This window comes from Drosophila melanogaster, chromosome 3R, assembly GCF_000001215.4.
Source record: "Drosophila melanogaster chromosome 3R".
Classification (NCBI taxonomy): Eukaryota; Metazoa; Arthropoda; class Insecta; order Diptera; family Drosophilidae; genus Drosophila; species Drosophila melanogaster.
The window spans coordinates 5,252,195-5,270,044 of NT_033777.3; the positions used below are offsets into that span (position 1 = coordinate 5,252,195).

Genomic DNA, 17,850 nt, shown 5'->3' on the forward strand with positions numbered 1-17,850 from the left:
GTATAAAAATAACACCAAATTCTTAACAGGTAATTATTTGTTCCTCGACTATCAGATACCCGTAACTCAACTGTGGGATTGCATACAAAACATTTCTGTGGCGAATCAATAGCAATAGACAAGGAAAATTTATCGTTACTAATAAGAAAACGAAAAAGTGTGGGCTGGACAGTTTCGCTAAGTTTCTGGGAGTTCGAGTGGGCGAGGCAAGTCGATAGAAATTTATAAGGCTCATAATAAATAACATTTAAAAGTGTGGGCGACGCCGTATTGTTCGGTTTGTGGGCTGGCTTTAGAGTGGGCGTGGTAACAATGCGGGAAAAAAACTTGCGATGCGTCTACGTCTGCATCCCTAATCTCAACTTTCTTTAGTGAGATCGAGATCGAGGCGGTCATATTGACAGATGATCACGGCCAGATCGACTAGGCTTTTGACCCTGATCAAGAATTTATAGGATATGAAGCGTATCTATCTACCCTTAACACCCTTTTCAACGATTAACGTATAATTTATTAAAGAATTTGTATTCATTGAACCATAAATTTTAAGACCACTTAGTACCATCCTACTACATATATACAAATAAACGATAATGAAAGTCTGCATAGTTGCTGTCCGATCATAGCAAGTAATTCATCAATTAAAGCGTAGCCCAAGGAGCACGCGAAATCTAAAAAAAGGCCAAAAAACATAATTTCTTTAATTGGTGCTGGTAAGTGGCAAAAATTATACAAAATTCTTGCTTAAAATCGCATTGATTGATTCCCCATTTAAGCACTCAGTACGATTTGATTTAATTCCCTAACTTGTAATGAATTTGAATAAATAAAAAACTCCTTACTTACTTATTTATTTTAAAACCATATCATATTAAAACTTGGTTAACTACCGCTTGATTGGTGTATGACTTGTTAGGACCACAAAATATTTTTTTGATTTTCTTTACAACTTGGTCTGCGGAACTTTCACACAAACATCAGTATATCAATCAATTAATACATTCTGGGGAAGGGTATCTAGCTTACTGGGACCTGAACTCAGATTTTCCCAGCCCTTGCGGTTGCGCAGACGAAGTGCATCCGAAACCAGGACAGCAATGCGGTGCGTGACTTGGCGAATGGTGTGCCCAAAACGGAAGTGCACAAAAACAAACAGTGGGAGGTTACCGCTGGCAACAACAGTATGTTGTGCTTGGTATTGATAAAGCGCGTTTGCAACAATTAAAGATTTTCCAATAGGAACACTTCAGCTTCCCGCAGCATGAGCTCGCACTATCTGAATTCCTGTGTGAAAGTGCCCATCGATCCGTGCAATAACTGTCCGGCTCCGGTATACAATCGGCCCAAGCTCAGCTCCCTTGGTGGAAAGAAGCCGACCGACCAGGCTCACATTTCGCAGCCAGAGGCAGAGACACCTGCGTGGAGCAGCCAGATGGGGGTCAGGTCCCTAGCTAAATTCTACGACAGTATACCTGGTGAGTTCAGCTTGGAAATGTCTGCACCTTGAAATGTAATCTTCGGGGTTAGTATTTAAAGGATTTCTTGCTCTTCCGTTTCAAATTCAACTTACCTTGAGTTTTGTCCTTCATTAGTCTTTGAATGAATGTGCAATGATTTAAAATAAGAAAGATGGATAATTAGAAAGACACATACTCACCACAATTATTTTGCTTTCCCTAGACTATCGTGATGTGAAGCACCTGCACCGAGTTGAGTTCTACTCAACTCTGGAGAGCCTGCGAAGCACCAGCCGTGAACTGCGATCTCAGGCAGCAACTGCTCCAACTGTGGAGCGAAGTGCCAGTGTCAGCAGCTGTTCTGTGGGTCATGGAAAGTCTAAAAAGCGGCCTTCCAAGGGGAAAAAGATAAAGAAACGTCCTTTGGTGCTGGATCCTGTTCCTCCGCCAGCAATCTTAGTGATCCCCGGCCAACAGGATAGATGCGCTACCCGCCCAGTTGTCCATACTCCCAATTCCAGTTGTCTAAGCGACGAGTACGACCAGTGCCTCAGGGACTTGAGTCGTCTGAAAAGTTTTAAGGAGGACTTTGCAGTGGAGGTTGCGGATTTCAAGAGGTCCCTTAAGAGCTTCGAAGCGGAGTTCCGCAGGCCAAAGTCCACGAGCAGCAACGGAACTCAAACACAAACCAACAAGCAAAGTCAGACGCAGAACCGCTGCCAGAAGACTGCCAATCCTGGCCAGCACACGGCAGAACGGGCCAAGTGCCGAAGGGAAATGCTGCGCAGGTGCTTTAGTGTCAATGATCTTCAAGGGATTGCCTTAGAGGCTCATTCGAAGCCTTCCAAACTAGCTCAGCCTGCGCGAAGCAACTATTTCCCACTCAGCAAGCAGGAGGAAATTCCCAAGATACAGATTCAATCACCCACCACCTCGTCGAAGCGAAGTAGTAGTGCTTCCAGCGCAGCAAGAGGTCGAGGAAGACGCGGAAGAGTAAGGAAACCAAAGCCAGGGTCTAGCGTAAAGGATGAGAAGCCACTACCACCGCTGAGCATCTATGAGTTGCCGGAGGAACCGGTCCAGAGGAGAACGCCCAGTGTGTCCCCGTTGCATCCGGTATCTCGTCCTAATCTAGCGGCAACTTTGAGGGCTGAAGTATCTAGGAAGAAGGTTAAGGAGCTGAAGAACAACTGCACTTATCATGATCCTCGTCCGCAATTCGATTGGGAGGTGAGGAAAACGCCGGCTTGGAAATCACTGTCCTTGAAGTGAGTAGTTCACCAAATATTAAGTTTCGCACACATTCAGTGTTCTTTCTTTAGCGAATCCCACAAGGCACTGCTATCCATTCGGTTGGCCACTCGCAAGGCAGAGCAGGCTTTTCAGGAGCGTCAGTACGAACTGCATATGGAGATGATGCGTCAACGGGTCAAATCCGCTCCCCTTCTTCTGGAAGGACCCACGTTCTGGGGTCCAGAAGTGGGCAAGCTCACCCACACCTGCCGGACCGAGGAACTGCGTCATTCGTGCGAGGGGAGCCGGCAACGTAGGAAGAAAAAGTCAGAGTTTCCTGTTCCCGATGCGGATACTAAGCTGCAGCAACTGCGTAAGGTCTATGGCTCAGAAAAGTCCTGTTCGAGGCAGTCTCAACGAAGCAAGCGGTCCGAACGACGGCCGCAGGGGCTCACGACCGAGACGCCCAGCCACGACAGCGGTGACGACCTGTGCAGCGCAGATCGAGCTTTCCTCTAGAGATTCACCTAATTCCCAAGCACATAGTCACAATATATGTATACTTTTTTGGAATGACCTAAGCCTGGGATTTATTGACCGGAACTTTCAGGTTGTGAAGTGGTTTAAAGTCCGGAATCAACTCGAATCCAGTTTTTTGATCGTCTGCTAGGGCGGCGTTTCCAGGACGCTTCAGAATTATGGCTTGCAAGCCCGCACAGCGAGCGGCGGCCGCTTCTAAAATATAATTTCACATTAAAAATGTTACGGATGAGGATTCGTGTGGATCAGCCACTCACCTCCTGGAATATCCGTGAGAAAGAGTATCTGCTTCGGGTCCTCCTTCAATTGCTTGGCAATGTTTTTATAGGACTGCTGTTCCTGTTTGTGGCCCACATGGGTGTCGAAATAAGCACTCAAGTACGGCTGCAGGTTCCCGGCCAAACTATGACCGAATATCAGCTTTTGGGCAGCCACACTGCCGCTGGAGTAGACTGCAATCTGGAGGCCAGCAGCACGCCAAGCCTCAAAAGCTGCAGGGACGTCTTCGTATACACTATAATAACATTTATAGATAATTAATTAATTATCAATAATAATGAGTTGTTGCGTTGTACTTTTGGTTACTATGTTGAATGTTATCTGATAACTATTGAAATCAGCAAAAGTTAAACATTCCCGTGCGGAGAATATAGCTAGCATACATATTTAAAAAATCACCAAGCTGTATAATTGGATCTCAGAAAGACACCCAAATTATTTTTGGGAACAGACGTTAAGTAAGCCTTTTCTTTGATAACCTTCTAGAGTTCAGATTGTAAAACTTATATGGCCATGATAGGAGAATATTGAATGGGGAACTTACTGGCCCTTCAGCTCTCCATTAGCGTAGCCCTGCGCCCAAATCAAGCCCTGCAGCGTTTTCATTGGCGTGACCTTCAGATCCTGATCAATTAAATAGCGCACAAAGCCTGCAATCAGATCTACATCCACTTCCGTAGGTGGACCACTTAACAGGGCCTTGTAGTCCGCATACTGGGGCACTTGCTGTAGATCCTGGACAATACGCTTTATATCATCTTCTTCCCACGAATCCCTCAGGAACTTTTCCACATTCTGCTTGGCGTAGGGAAACAGGACATCGTGCACAAAGCTAATCGAAGTGGTGGTGCCCTCGATGTCCACCAGCACCACTTTGGCCACTCGTTCACTGGACGACATTGCGCTTATTAGTGGGATTAAGTTATCACGAGGAACCAGTTGATTTTCCGCCCAGCATCTGTTTAGTTTTGATAATGGAGATGGCACATCGCGCTATCGACTATCGACTTTAAAATATATATATATAAATGTATTGGAATAGACGATAAGGGTATTTGCCATTCTTAGAGACCTTGCTTAATTGATAAACGATCGACTGAAGTTGTATTAAAGTAATTCTTATGGGGTTAATGGCCGCTTTGAGTTAATTTTCCCAATAGCTTTTTGTTTCCGAATCTTGTGCAATTAAATATTAAAGCTAGTAAATAAAAATAGCGAAATAAAAAGCTTTGATTACCGTTAGTATATAAGTGCCAGTATAAAATAATCACCACTAACGTTGGCTCGTTCAGCTATCGATACCTACTGCCCGCCGGTAATAGTGCTGTACAACGAGTACATGTCAATCGCTGCACGCTAAGTATCGGTCGACGCCCATCGCTATCAAAAAGAAATTTTAGTGCTGAGTTAAGAATTTTTCCCTTTTTTTGCACAGTTTACGCGGTTTTTATAAACAAGGGGCGTAATAGAGCTCAAGGCAGGGTATAAAACAGTCAATAGGGTTAAAAGTTGCAACCCTAAAACGTCTTACAAAAGAGAATACTCGCAGGAAAAACCAACAACAATGCACATATAGCTGCCCGTGCGTCTGTGTGTGTGCGTTGTATGTGCGTTTTTTTTTGTTTATTTGGCAAATTCGGTGGCCTACGTGATTAAAATAAGCACAAACAGTCTTAAGTGAAATGTTGGCTAAAACGCCCGAGTGCCGTAATTCGCATTGATAACAAATAGCCATAATCTGCGAGCGTGTGTGTGTGTGATTGCCTCAGTTGGCGTAGGTGAGGTGGGGTAAAAAAAGCTGGGAGAGCTGTCAAGGTTAAAATCGGTCGTCGCCTTTGGCTCTCCTCTCCCGCAAAATGCAATGAGCAGGGGTCGCGGAAAGGTCAGGGATTCAGCAAGCCATTCCGGCTCCCACTCCGCATCCAAATCGGCCATGGACCCGCCGCGCTGCTCCATCTGCGGCACTCAGCAGCAACTACTGCGCTGCGCCAAGTGCAAGGCCGTCTACTACTGCTCCCCCGCCCACCAGCATCTCCATTGGCCCGACCACCGCACCGAGTGCCGCCTCCTGACCCGCCAAAAGCTCAACAGCAGCAACAACAATAAGCAGCAGCAGCGGCAGCAGATCCAGCAACTGCAACAAGCTGTGGCATCTGCCAATCTGGAATGCAGCGGCGCCGGCGCCAACTGCTCCACCGCCCAGATGATGACGCCTGCCCACCAGGCGCAGAGTTGGCCCGCCGAGGTAGACAACCTGCTGAATCTCCTCGGGCAGCCGGGCAGCCAGGAGAAGGCTGCAGCTGCGGAAACGGAAACAGGTCAAAGGCAGCAGCAGCACCAGCATCATCACCATAATGGCGAAAAGAGCTCCAGCTATCAAATCGGTCTGGCGGATGCCAGCTTCATGGGATCAGGAAGGTAGGTCGTCAGTGGACAGGTCAGATGTTTCAGTTTCAACAGTTTTATGCTAAAACATAAGTTAAAAATGTATAATACTATAATACTGCTCATGGTGGCACGCTAGAAGAGATATATTTTTCTTAGAAGCTCTTTTGAGCCTGCATAGTGCCATAGTATTTTATTAGATGCAATCAAATATCAGCTGATCTTTTATTGAAGATGGAAAAATATTCTCCATGAGATAGAAAATCATTCCTTGTACCTACTGGGCTTTTAAAAATAATATAAGATTAACGCTGAATATCGAATTAACACTTAATTTGGAAGAAGCATGGGAGGTTGACTTAAAACCTTAAAAGCTTTTCTATCAGACAATTTCGGCCAGCTTTACCAGATCGACCAACGAGTGCATTGGCTTCATCAGTTGCCCCAGTTCCTTACCCTCCACTGCGTCCGAACGCATAGGCTGCTGCATCTTGTTGTGTGCCCTGTATGCCCGACATTCATCCAACACCCGCTCTAACTCCGCCCCAGTTAGGTTCGAATCAGCAACGGATGTCTCCCACTGGGGTCTCTGCATTTGCTGGTCAACAGTGATTAGGGACTCCTCTGCTTTGACTCCTCCATCCGATGCATAAATCGTAGCCACTGCTGCTCCAGCTCCTTCGAGCATGGCTAAAACGAGGCAGCCCACAAAGGCACTGTTGGCCATGGCTCGAATTCCATTCCGGGCGGCTAAAATTCCGCCAGTGGCCGCTCCGCTGACAATCGCGTTCCAGGAATCCTCCCTCTGGCGGTACGAGACCATGACGCAGTCCACCGTGCTGAAGGTGGCGCCCCAAATGGCAAAGCTGCCGGCTATGGCCGGTGTCCGCAACCTCACCGATTCTATACCGCCGTGCAAGCCACGTCGAAGACCGGACGGAGCGTTTCGGAATCCCTTGAGGTACTGAAACAACGATCCTCCCATGGTGCCCATCATAAAGGCGCACCCGCAATCCTCTACAATCCTGATGGGACACGGCTGGCGATTGTACTCCATGTTCGGGTGATGTACTGACCAAAAGAATCCGTAATTAATTCAAAACTTGATTTGTAGTGAACTTTCCTTGTTTTGCGAATATGTGCTATCAGCTTTTGACCAATATGGCCTTTGATTAAAAACGTGTGTTTATAGATTATACATAACTTTGAGAATGTTGCCTTACGACTTTTACGTCCGTTCTAACTAGATACAAATATTTACCAATGGTCCTACAAACGAAATATACAGTTTGTCAAGAAACTGTTTACACACTGTGAAATAAGTTGAATTTTTGACTTTAAAGCTAAAAATTAAAGGTTTTTTGCTTAATTAAACGCATTTTTTTTATAAAATATAATTAAACAATATTTATTTTACTTATAAATCAAAAAACAAATTAAAAATATTAAATATACAAGAAAAAAAACAACAAATTCCAAGTTTAAACACTTTTGAGACTGTCAAGAAACTCTTTACACAAAACACTAAATCGATGTTTAATCCTAAATTTTTAAATTATTTTATTAAAATTTTAAAAGTTTTGGTATGTAGTATGTTCCCCATTGGCTTTAGCTACAAGTTGAAGCCCTTTTTTCATGGATTGGACAAGTTTTTGCAGGTCATATTCAAACGGGATCTTTTCACACTCTTCGACTATTACAGTCATAAGCTGTTGTTGTGTTTTAGGTTCCTTTTTGCCACCTTCTTCTTTAAGTAGGTCCACAAATTTTCAATGGGGTTCAGATCAGGACTCTGAGGGGGCGTATCGATCACTTTACCACAGTTATAAGGGCGCCAGGTGCGTACATTGCACTCTTTATGTTTCTGATCATGTCCTCTTAAAATATAAAATTTGGCTTGTTGTTGCTAACTAGATCAAATTTTTCTGCACTGGCCTTCAAATTTGTTTTTTAAAATTCCTAGATATTGCACGGCAATTATTGTGCCCTCAATTAAGGCTAGTTTTCCCACTCTACGGCTGGTGATACAGCCCCAAACCAACAGTGACATTTTTCCAAATTTTATCGTTGGAATGATATTTTGTTTTTCTAGCGCACTCAACGGTTTGCGCCATACTCTGCTTGGCCCGTCGTTATAAAAGAGCATCATTTTTGTTTCGTCACCAAATATGACGTCATCCCAGTACTCTTCCGCATGATCCATCATGCTCACTGCGAATAAATGACGCTTTTCAATATTGGCATCTGATAGCAAAGGGTTTTTCCTTGCAACTCTTGAAGAGTACCTATGGCGTAGGATGACTTGGCGCACAGTTTCGTGTGACACAGCTAGGTGACATTCTTGCCTGATATCTAGAGCAAGTGATCTGACCGAGATTCGGGGGTTCGCAATCACTATTCGCATAATAAAGCAGTCTACACGCTTTTTAATTTTAATTTTCCGCCCACCACCACTCTTAGGTTCAAGCCTGCCCTCTTTTTCCGAGCCTTTTAAAACATTGTAGACGGTCTTACGGGATACAGGAAACATTTATACTAATTCTGGAAAAGATTTTTCCAACTGGTGGTTATAGTTTATTAATTGGGTAACTTCAAAAGTTAATCTCTTTCCAGGCATTTTATTAAATTTAATAATTCGCTTTAAGCACGTTTGATCAGCAAAATTTCACAAGCAAAGTCAACAAATTTCAATAGAAGCGTTGTAAAAAGCAATGCAAAGCCAAAAATAACGGAAAAATCGAGTTCGTTCTAAGAAAAAGAACAAAACAAAGTAGGAAAACAAAATGTGTAAAGAGTTTCTTGACAGTCTTAAAAGTGTGTAAACTTGGAATTCGTTGTTTATTTTCTTGTATATTTAATATTTTGAATTTGTTTTTTGATTTATAAATAAAATAAATATTGTTTAATTATATTATTTAAAAAAATTTCGTTTAATTAAGCAAAAAACCCTTAATTTTTAGCTTTAAAGTCAAAAATTCAACTTATTTCACAGTGTGTAAACAGTTTCTTGACAACGTACATAGATCGAGCAAAAACTTGTACAAGAAAAATGCCACTCAGATATTGATGAGTTATTTTCAATATCTTATTGAAAACATCCAAATGACTCGGTAGAATAGATTTTCTACGTTTTGGTGCAAGCTTATCTTGAATTTGATTAGCCATGATTTCACCTGATAACTAGTTATTAAATGTAACTGAACCAAGCACCGCGATTAGCTAGCCGACCGCACACTTGAAGTTGCGTTTGCAGTTTGTCCCGGAGCGAAATCTATAGCCCCAAATATACCCCACTAGGTGCATCCTCCTGCTCGTAGCCCCCTATCGTCTTCACTTGCACATCAAGTCAATTACGATAAGCGGTTACGTGCCCACTCCTGAGAAGCCTCACGAATCAACAGCAGAACATGACACAGCTGATGACATATCGCTCATATGGCGCTGAAGTTTATGGTTTTCGCGATCCTCAAGCTTCTTCGCAGCTGATTTATTGGTTGTTGATATACAGCTTATACTAGTTACCTCGCAAAAGGTCCTATAACACAAATCAAAACATTGAATAGCACTGCTAGATCATCTTAGATCGCTTGGGTGAATTAGTATAATTGTATTAGCCAAACCATGGCTCATTTTGGAACTGCTGCTGTTAAAGTATACACAAATCATATGATATAATATTACAGGTGTTCAAGGTAAAGCTTCCAATCCAATGGGGAACCAGGAAAGGACTCTTTAGGAGACAAACACTTGGTGTTGGTTTTAGATTGATGTCTGCACGTACTACATAGGCTGTCCGATATTCTCAGACGTAAAAGTTTAAAAATAGAAACAGTTTGTTTTCCCATTCAACTCATCGCATTGTCAGATGAGATTCGTAATTGCCCTGCGATTTGACTGTCTCCGGATTGCTAACATTCTGCTCCGAGATGGCACCTCTCGAGTCGAGTATTTATTTACCTTCGGCATTACGTGCCCGGCCGCATAGTGTATATGGCACCCATGCCCGATCTGATAGCACCTGCAATCGCAGCCGGACTCGCATTCTTCCGGGCGGAGGTGCTGACTTTGTAATTATTCTGTTGCGCAGTTTGTTGCGTCCAAATCTTTAATACTCGCTTATTTATTTTGCTTTGCACCCCGGCATTAACGAATACAACAAACATGAACCGCACACATCGGAGCACATATAGAAATTTGTTCGTAATTTTATCTTTCAGCCAATCCGGCTGAGTCATCATCAACCCCACACTGTGCAGTAAATTATTTTGTGTTCCTGGATGTGCAGTTGTAGCTAATAAGTGCAACATATGAACTAATTCAGATAACTTCCCACCCGATAGTTATGATATTTTCTTTTTACTTGGATACACAAATAAAAGCCTTCATTTTTCTATGTTACTGTTGCAAATCGATTTTGTCAGGTGCAGTATTTTCTACCTTCTTATCGCCCGAAGTGGGTGGGTGGTCCGTTCGGCCGGGAGGTCCGGAGCGTTTTGCCTACGTGCCGGGAATACGCAAGCGTATCGTTCAAATCGTGTTATCAGAGTTTAGCGAATGCCTTAGCTCCGAGATTTCAATCTGCGGCGGGATGTGTTGTTCTTTATCAAACAATTAGCGCAGTCGGACCGACGTGATCTCATTTCCAGGGGCTTGCAAAATTCCGTCATTGTTTAGAAATGTGCTAAAATACATGTGTCAAGCAACTTGCTGGGAAAAACAAACAATACGGTTGCGCAAAACTCGATGAACAGAAAAAGTCGAAAAAACCGCATCTTGTCGCCACCGAATTCCAATTTGAATCAGCAATATTGATAGGAAAAGTCAATATGGAATCAATCCATTCGCGGATAGTTTGCTCTGCTACTTTTTGATTTGCCTAAGATTCAGCCAGAATGCATTCACCTTAGCGTTGCTCACCTCATTTTTTTTCATTTCCGAACTTGAATGTCTAAATGTAGTTTTGAAAGCAGAGAAAGTGCTTTCCAGTTTAAATCAAATAAAGTTTATTTAGATCGAATATCTTGCGATGTGAACTATGCAACCATTGGAAACATTAGAAATATAAAACTATTGCAATGGTATTTAGTTTAAAAATATTCGTAAATTTCCTAGGGATTTCCTTAAAGGTTCCCCTTTTCTATTTATGTTATCCACTTCCAATTGGGTGTAAACCCATGTCTGTGGTCTCCTTCAGCTGTGTGATGGATTCCCAGTGATGGATCTCGAACCCAGTGCGAGCCCGAGCGAGCTACGTAGGCAGACGCACGTCACCAAGGTCGACTGCCACTCAGTGCGTGTGCGTCGCCACGCCCCTCTCCCAGGTGCTTCTCCGCCCACCAAAAGGGCTGCGAGTTGGTGTGGTACACGTGCCGCAGTCGCCGTTGTCGCACGTAATACATCACAGACAAAAAGGGCGCCAATCGATCATTACAATGTACACGAAAACGTGTTTGCACTAAAAGAAATCAGTTCAGTTTAGTGGCCATTTTGCTTCGAAACTGGGTTGTGTGGGACTTATTATTATTGTTAGCCCAAGGGTATTACCAAATAATAAATAATGTATAGACAGGACAGAAGATAGAATAATCTTTATTCCTATTCCATAAGATACTTTTGATATTTTTCGTTACCAATTTTATGACTGATTTATTTATTATATATATATATTATATTATTATATATATTATATATCTTGGTTACAGAATGTTGGGCAGATTTCTGGGATATTTCTTTATTTTAATGGCGCTTTAAAAGGTCTCCCCGATTTCTCTGCGTGCACGTTGTTTGGCGGCGACTTTGAACTGGGCCGTTGACCCAATTCTTTGGTTCGCACATTCGCCTAGCTTCCGCGTGCTTCCGCCGTTCTGTGCCTCATCTTCGTTAGTGTTTCTTAAGCATTTTTAGCAGATATTTGTATCAAACATTTTAAATATCTACATTATCGCTGACCTTCTCACACTCCCTTCGCTGGCGACCATCTCTTTCTGACTCACTTGGCTCTCGCATTAACGCCTGTGCGTGTGGCTTCTTTGCGTTTGTATGGGTCGCTCGCATGTGCGTGTGCCAATTGCGCATTGGTGTGTGTGCTGGGCTACGTGACGATTGTTGCGCTTGTCTTTCTGCCTTACTGTTTGCCTCCGCTTTTCCCCGCTTTTACGTTTGCAATTGGTTTGGCTTGGCAGAGAGTGTTTAAACTCTCTTGAAGGGCAAGCGGAACGAGTAGCTTCCTCCCGCTTTCTGGAACCTTGCGGGGTATCCGATCCCATAAATTGCACGTTCAGTTCGGTTTTTCGCTATCTGCAGCTGCCTTTTACCTTTTACCAATATGTACGTATTTTTCATTATTTGCTCTCACCTACCAAGGTGCTGCTTATCGCCTTAAGCGGCTGCTTCTCCTTCGATTATTTAGCTGCTTCCCAGGCCCCCAACTTTCTGATTTACTCGTAGTTTCATGGACGCTCTGAGATAGTGATGAACGGATTTGGGAGGCGGACAGAAAATAGCTAGAAAAATTTGGTTACAGCAAACGAACTACAATTTGTAGTCCAAACTAAACCTTTTCTACGATCTTGATGTTATCGTATTAAACGATTGTATTCCGAATCCGGGATAGACGTACAGTTCACCTTAGCCAATTTTGAACTGGGGTTTAAATGCCTCAAGTATTGCTCGTAGATGTCCATTTAATTTATAAACGTTAACACATGTTCGACTAACACACCAGAATTCGAGCACTCATAATCTAGTTTTTGGCCATAAAATAGCTAGATTGTTTTCACCTGCTCTTAAAACGCTCTGCCTCTCTCTCCTTCGTAACCAACGGTAAAGAGCGAGAGCGACCTGCTCAGCTGCCGCATTCGGAAAACGAACGGCGACGAGTGCGGTTCGGTTCAGCTGCTTCACATTTCACTTAAATTAGTTAACCGAAGCTGAGTAATACACAAACGTGACTAACTGTGCATAAACAAAGTCAAATCAAAACAAACATCTGCCAGTGAAACAAAGCGAAAAGTGAAATATATAGGCAGCCGGCCCCAACAAATGCAAACTGCAATAATACGTACCTCCCCACCAACACATTTGCACCTATATACCATATAATATAACCGCCGGTGTACGTATAACTCGCACTCTTTCCCTCTAAAATTCGAGGCTCCCCTTCGCATAAAACTCGCTGCAAATTATAAACTCCCTTCAGTTGCACGTGAAATTCTGGAGGAGTCGTTTGAGAACCCGTCATCTCCCAAGAACAGTAATTAACCAATTCAGGGTATCTAAAAAAGGATCCTGAAACAATTCAAATGCCAAGAACTTAATTCACCCTTTCTCTGCACAACAACAACTAATAACTCTGTGGAGATACAAAGATAGGACTTCAGTCTTAAAGCTGTCTCAAGAGTAATAGAGTTCTTGTGATAACAGTGAGAAGCAAGCTGACTAATCAAGGCAAAATGATAACCTCCACGACCACGGACTACAAAAACTTTTTTAAACACTCGGCACATCCTGCCAATGCTGAGCAGTACTTTCGGGAACTTTTGGACAAGCGGTAATGATATTTTAATTACTGAATTAAAGTTCCTAAGGAACAAATGTAAAATGAGGCTATAATTAAGGAAACCTCCTAAGGAGAGAATTAAGAGTGTCCACATGACAGTGAAGGATATAAATATTTATTGCCCTTAGGTATCTAATCTAATTTCCCCGAATTAACTTTAAGTTTCAATTTTAAAAAGAGTTTTTAAGCTAAGGGGCTTTTGAAAACGATGTTGCTATTACAATACAAATCTCATTCTACTTTTTAAAATTCCTTTAAACTTTTTCAACAATGAACATCATTTTAGGTGTTGGATTCGTTTTTTTAGAATAGTTGTTTCTCGGGCTGAGTATTAACTATTTTCTCTTCTGGATTTCACACCTCTTATAATCTGTTAATTATGGTTTGCATTAACTTGGGCTATGCGAATGTCAATAAAACCGGTTAACAGTTTTGGTTTGTGGTCGTCAATGTCGTCTTTCGTGTATCGTAATATTTAGACAGCCGCTGATTTTGAATTCGTATATTAATGTGTTGGCGGTAGCGAATTTGCTTTCCTGCGTTGCGTGCAGATAGTTCTCCCCATCCCATTCTGGGAATTCGATCAACAGCGTGGCACGTTTCAGTAATATTTGTATTTTTGCGACAACCATTTGACTTTATGACTTTGAATGGCGCATGTGAACTTGTGCGAAATGTTTCATCTCTGTTTCATATTTTTCGCAATGTGTTGCTTTGCGTTGCTTATCCGGAATTTCGCGATCATCTGGGCCAGTTGAGTTCTGGGTGGCCTACGTGACTGGGAACCACCGACATGTATGAAAATATTTGTTTTATGGGCGCATCATAAAAAAGTCGTAAAATTGTATGCATCGCAGTACCCGTTGCTCAAACGCCTGTAAAAAAGCTTAAGCGCAATCGAACTTTTGTGCTAAAAATAGCAAGGAAAAGCGTGAACATTAATTAGATGCAGGGGTTTCCCCAAGGTGACCTCACTCACATCGGTATCTCTAATTCAGTTACAGATTAACGGTCTTGAAAGGTCTATATACTTTTTCTCTTCGTCTCTCTACTAAAAGGGAACGTAATTAACATAAGATCTTTGTTTCCCTTCTGATTTTCCGCAGTGAGCGCCGCTATGAGGATCTGTGCCGTAACATCATCAGCGACATGAACCAGTATGGTCTGTCCGTGGTGGACGACTTCCTGGGGATGGAGACGGGCCTGAAGATCCTCAACGAGGTTCGAAGCATGTACAACGCAGGAGCCTTCCAGGATGGCCAAGTGGTGACCAACCAGACGCCCGATGCACCCGCGGTGCGCGGTGACAAGATCCGAGGCGATAAGATCAAGTGGGTTGGTGGCAATGAGCCGGGCTGCAGCAATGTCTGGTATCTGACCAATCAGGTGAGCAACGTACAAAAGAAATACTTTTATGGTCCCTAAACTACTTGCTTACTTAAGTTAAGAAGTATAATCTAATTTTACCTTTCAGATTGACTCTGTGGTGTATCGTGTTAACACGATGAAGGATAATGGCATCTTGGGCAACTACCACATCAGGGAGCGCACGAGGGTAAGCATATGCTGTGAAAATACCTTTGAGATTATGCTAAAATATGATTCCTTAATCTTAGGCAATGGTCGCTTGTTATCCGGGATCGGGAACTCACTACGTCATGCATGTGGACAATCCCCAAAAGGATGGCCGCGTTATAACGGCCATATACTACCTGAATATCAACTGGGATGCGCGGGAAAGTGGCGGCATTCTGCGGTAGGTGTAATAAATATACCTGTGATATGAAAATCAACCTAACTTTAATCAACAAACAGAATTCGGCCAACACCCGGAACCACAGTGGCGGATATTGAGCCCAAGTTTGATCGCCTGATATTCTTCTGGTCTGACATTCGGAATCCCCACGAAGTGCAGCCCGCTCACCGTACCCGCTATGCCATCACCGTCTGGTACTTCGATGCCAAGGAACGCGAGGAGGCCCTCATTAGGGCCAAGCTGGAAAACAGCAAGACGAACAATCTGGCAGCTCAAGCCCAAGCCCAACAGGCTGAACCAGACTCCACCACCACACCACCCGCAGCACCAGCTTCATCCGCATCCAGTCTGCCGGTTAGCATGTCCACGGGAACGGGAGCGCTGAACGCCAATGTGTCGAGTAATTCCTGCGCCACCAGCAGCGAAATATGCACGTAACCCAAGCCGACAGCGCAGCTAAAGGCAACCAAAAAGTGTAAATTATTTTCAACCAAACACACATGTATAAAGCTAGTTAAAAACTATTTATAGCTTCGGAGGGGCGGCAGCGCAAGCCCGCATTGCGAAAGTTAATCAAAGCTCCTTTAGTCGTTAAGCCTTCTAGTTTAGTCTCTAAGTCGTACCCTTAGTCATTTTCGCATTAACCATTAGCTTACTGCCATGTCAGCGTCCGAGTTGGTTGTTTATTAATTTTAGTTTGTTGCATCTTTGTCAGGACCTTTTGCCTAGCTCATTCTTAGTTTTTGGCTGCCAAAGTATTATACCTAAAGAGAAGTTAACTAGATTCAATAACATAAGCAACTGTCGCGACGCTCATTGCATCTTATCTCAAAATTATTTAACAAGCCAGTAAATCGTGGACAAACGCGGTCACTGGCTAACACTCAATCTGTCGACTCTCATGCATCTTGTTAGACATCTTTTTCATATCGTTTACATCTAATAACAAACGGAAATAAATGTTTGTCCAAATACGTTCTCTTGTTATCTGTAAATCATGAAGTATGTATATTTATGACATATCTACATATTGTATGTATATTTTTTATATTAAACAAAAGCCTGAGCTGATGAACCACGTGTGGCCTACATTTGTCTACGTGGTTGTAGAGAGATGGATTTTATAAGTGGTTCTATTTGGTACAGAGCTTAAAGATACTAATATTTTAAGGTTATTAAACTATTTTTATCTATCCAAAATATATCGCATTTAATATTATCATGCTCGCTTTGAGGAAATGTATATACATACACCGCCGAAAAGACGTCTTTTAAATATTTTGTTATATTTTTTGCCTGTAGGTATGCTAGAATTTAAAAAGATACGCTTACGTTAATTCGTCTGGTATTTTCATCAAGGAATATATTTTAATTCTTGATTAAGTGACTCGGTTGGGTTTTGAAAAGTCGCAATTCTGTATGGCTTATTGCAATTTGGGATAAATAAGCGGGGGTTTTGCCTATGAAATCAGTTTGCTCCACCATGCAGAAGATCTTCGTCAAATTAATTTTATTAATTAATTTCTGACTTATTTGAGCCTTGGGAGGGCCAAAGAGAAATACTCAACCTTTGTCATTTCTGGTAGGTTATAAATAGTATACAACCAGTTATCATTAATTATTTATTATTTTATTATTTTACTCATCCGTAATATATTCTCTCTGATCTCTTTTCTAAGGAAATCCACATAACTTTGCTGTTAACTCGACCCCGTTTATTAGGATTAATGACGGCTACTACAACTTCGGTCAGTTCAAAGTAAACTGGTACGTTGGCTATGGAAACTGACGCCAGTTGGGATCCGAACTGGTGACCTTCGAAACGGCCGAGGAGTTCGACGCTGTGGCTGACTACCTAAAAAACAAGGGAGATCGCTCGGAGCGTCGTCTGGGAATGATCTGGGAAAACTAGGCACCCACAATTGGTTTACCGATGCCACGCCTGTAAACATCAATCGCTGGGCACCCAAACAACCTGACAATGCCGGAGGAAATGAGACTCAAGGGACATCCAGTTGATTGATCGACCCTGCAACAACGACAAAGGCCTATTTAAATATGTTTGTGAGGCGAAACAGGAAACTGTTTCCATTGTCCTGTGGAAGTAGACCAAATAGAAGTTCCAGCATCTACAATAATATAATAAATGTATTTGAAGTCAGTTGAATAGAGAGATGGTTTGTGGAATTTAGACCCTTCAACTAATTGGGAGCAGAAGTGGTCCTCCTTTTGGTCAGCACGTGGGAACGCTAGACTATATATTACATTCAGAGCAAAAAAACACCGTTCTTAACGATCTCGATTTCAGAATTTAGATCTCAAAATCTAGCCAAGATCGCATGATGCTCAGCATACTTAGATCATGGTCGAATCATTCTTAGATTGCAAATGACTTGGTTTTCTTTTGACTTTTTCTTTTTCTTAATCCTGATACTGCTTCCGTCTAAAAGAAAAAAAAATCAATAATGACATCGTTTTCCTCTCGAAATCAAGAAGGTTTCTTCTTAGGAGTTATGTACACATGCACTTGGTCCTGGCTGCTTACGTACACATTCCAAAATATTCAAACCCTTATATACTTACCAAACGTACTTGAATAATTGAATCCCTTTAGGAGAGTTCATCAAAATAAGCTATAAAAA

The 17,850-nt window shown here is 42.5% G+C and overlaps 4 protein-coding genes, 1 long non-coding RNA gene and 1 pseudogene across 9 annotated transcripts, besides 2 other annotated features; 3 read left to right on the top strand and 3 right to left on the bottom strand.

Moving 5' to 3' along the window:
- Window positions 1-39: 39 nt before the first annotated feature.
- Window positions 40-449: a mobile genetic element.
- Window positions 450-958: 509 nt separating this feature from the next.
- Window positions 959-3,209, top strand: CG1113 (uncharacterized protein; the record flags this gene model as incomplete). 2 transcript variants are annotated; one of them, NM_001275348.1, is made up of 4 exons in its annotated part: window positions 959-1,181; window positions 1,240-1,475; window positions 1,681-2,725; window positions 2,780-3,209. In NM_001275348.1, the coding sequence occupies exons 2-4, from the start codon at window positions 1,262-1,264 to the stop codon at window positions 3,207-3,209; spliced, it is 1,689 nt and encodes a 562-aa protein (NP_001262277.1). In that variant the 5' UTR covers window positions 959-1,181; window positions 1,240-1,261. The 2 variants fall into 2 exon arrangements, with proteins under 2 accessions (NP_001262277.1, NP_649522.1); NM_141265.2 differs by having other exon boundaries at window positions 1,154-1,475.
- Window positions 3,210-3,249: 40 nt separating this feature from the next.
- On the bottom strand, window positions 3,250-4,487 carry Enoph (Enolase-phosphatase). The gene is made up of 3 exons (NM_141266.3): window positions 4,054-4,487; window positions 3,488-3,744; window positions 3,250-3,425 (listed from the first exon to the last, which is right to left on the bottom strand). Exons 1-3 carry the CDS (start codon window positions 4,407-4,409, stop codon window positions 3,268-3,270), a joined length of 771 nt encoding a protein of 256 aa, NP_649523.1. The 5' UTR covers window positions 4,410-4,487; the 3' UTR covers window positions 3,250-3,267.
- Window positions 4,488-4,842: 355 nt separating this feature from the next.
- Window positions 4,843-17,313, top strand: Hph (HIF prolyl hydroxylase). 4 transcript variants are annotated; one of them, NM_169037.3, is made up of 6 exons: window positions 12,745-13,008; window positions 14,559-14,838; window positions 14,927-15,007; window positions 15,069-15,208; window positions 15,268-15,683; window positions 16,888-17,313. In NM_169037.3, exons 2-5 carry the CDS (start codon window positions 14,602-14,604, stop codon window positions 15,644-15,646), a joined length of 837 nt encoding a protein of 278 aa, NP_730908.1. In that variant the 5' UTR covers window positions 12,745-13,008; window positions 14,559-14,601; the 3' UTR covers window positions 15,647-15,683; window positions 16,888-17,313. The 4 variants fall into 4 exon arrangements, with proteins under 4 accessions (NP_001287171.1, NP_730906.1, NP_730908.1 ...); NM_001300242.1 differs by lacking the exons at window positions 12,745-13,008; window positions 16,888-17,313 and adding an exon at window positions 4,843-5,927 and having other exon boundaries at window positions 15,268-16,852; NM_169036.2 differs by lacking the exons at window positions 12,745-13,008; window positions 16,888-17,313 and adding an exon at window positions 4,843-5,927 and having other exon boundaries at window positions 15,268-16,177.
- On the bottom strand, window positions 6,142-10,498 carry Tim17a2. The gene is made up of 2 exons (NM_141267.3): window positions 10,332-10,498; window positions 6,142-6,965 (listed from the first exon to the last, which is right to left on the bottom strand). Exon 2 carries the CDS (start codon window positions 6,949-6,951, stop codon window positions 6,277-6,279), a length of 675 nt encoding a protein of 224 aa, NP_649524.1. The 5' UTR covers window positions 6,952-6,965; window positions 10,332-10,498; the 3' UTR covers window positions 6,142-6,276.
- Window positions 7,180-8,908: a mobile genetic element.
- On the bottom strand, window positions 11,563-12,317 carry lncRNA:CR45793 (long non-coding RNA:CR45793). Its single transcript, NR_133327.1, has one exon. It is a non-coding gene; the product is annotated as a long non-coding RNA:CR45793 (long non-coding RNA).
- Window positions 16,887-17,313, top strand: CR45033 (annotated as a pseudogene).
- Window positions 17,314-17,850: the final 537 nt, after the last annotated feature.

Bases quoted from the DNA above. Each gene is read 5' to 3' on its own strand.
- Enoph (NM_141266.3), bottom strand. From the start codon at position 4,409: ATGTCGTCCAGTGAACGAGTGGCCAAAGTGGTGCTGGTGGACATCGAG. The intron at 3,745-4,053 runs GTAAGTTCCCCA...ATGTTATTATAG, and splicing joins AATGGAGAGCTGAAGGGCCA to TGTATACGAAGACGTCCCTG. The intron at 3,426-3,487 runs GTGAGTGGCTGA...ATTATATTTTAG, and splicing joins TCTCACGGATATTCCAGGAG to AAGCGGCCGCCGCTCGCTGT.
- Hph (NM_001300242.1), top strand. From the start codon at position 5,371: ATGAGCAGGGGTCGCGGAAAGGTCAGGGATTCAGCAAGCCATTCCGGC. The intron at 14,839-14,926 runs GTGAGCAACGTA...TTTACCTTTCAG, and splicing joins TCTGGTATCTGACCAATCAG to ATTGACTCTGTGGTGTATCG. The intron at 15,209-15,267 runs GTAGGTGTAATA...ATCAACAAACAG, and splicing joins GAAAGTGGCGGCATTCTGCG to AATTCGGCCAACACCCGGAA.
- Tim17a2 (NM_141267.3), bottom strand. From the start codon at position 6,951: ATGGAGTACAATCGCCAGCCGTGTCCCATCAGGATTGTAGAGGATTGC.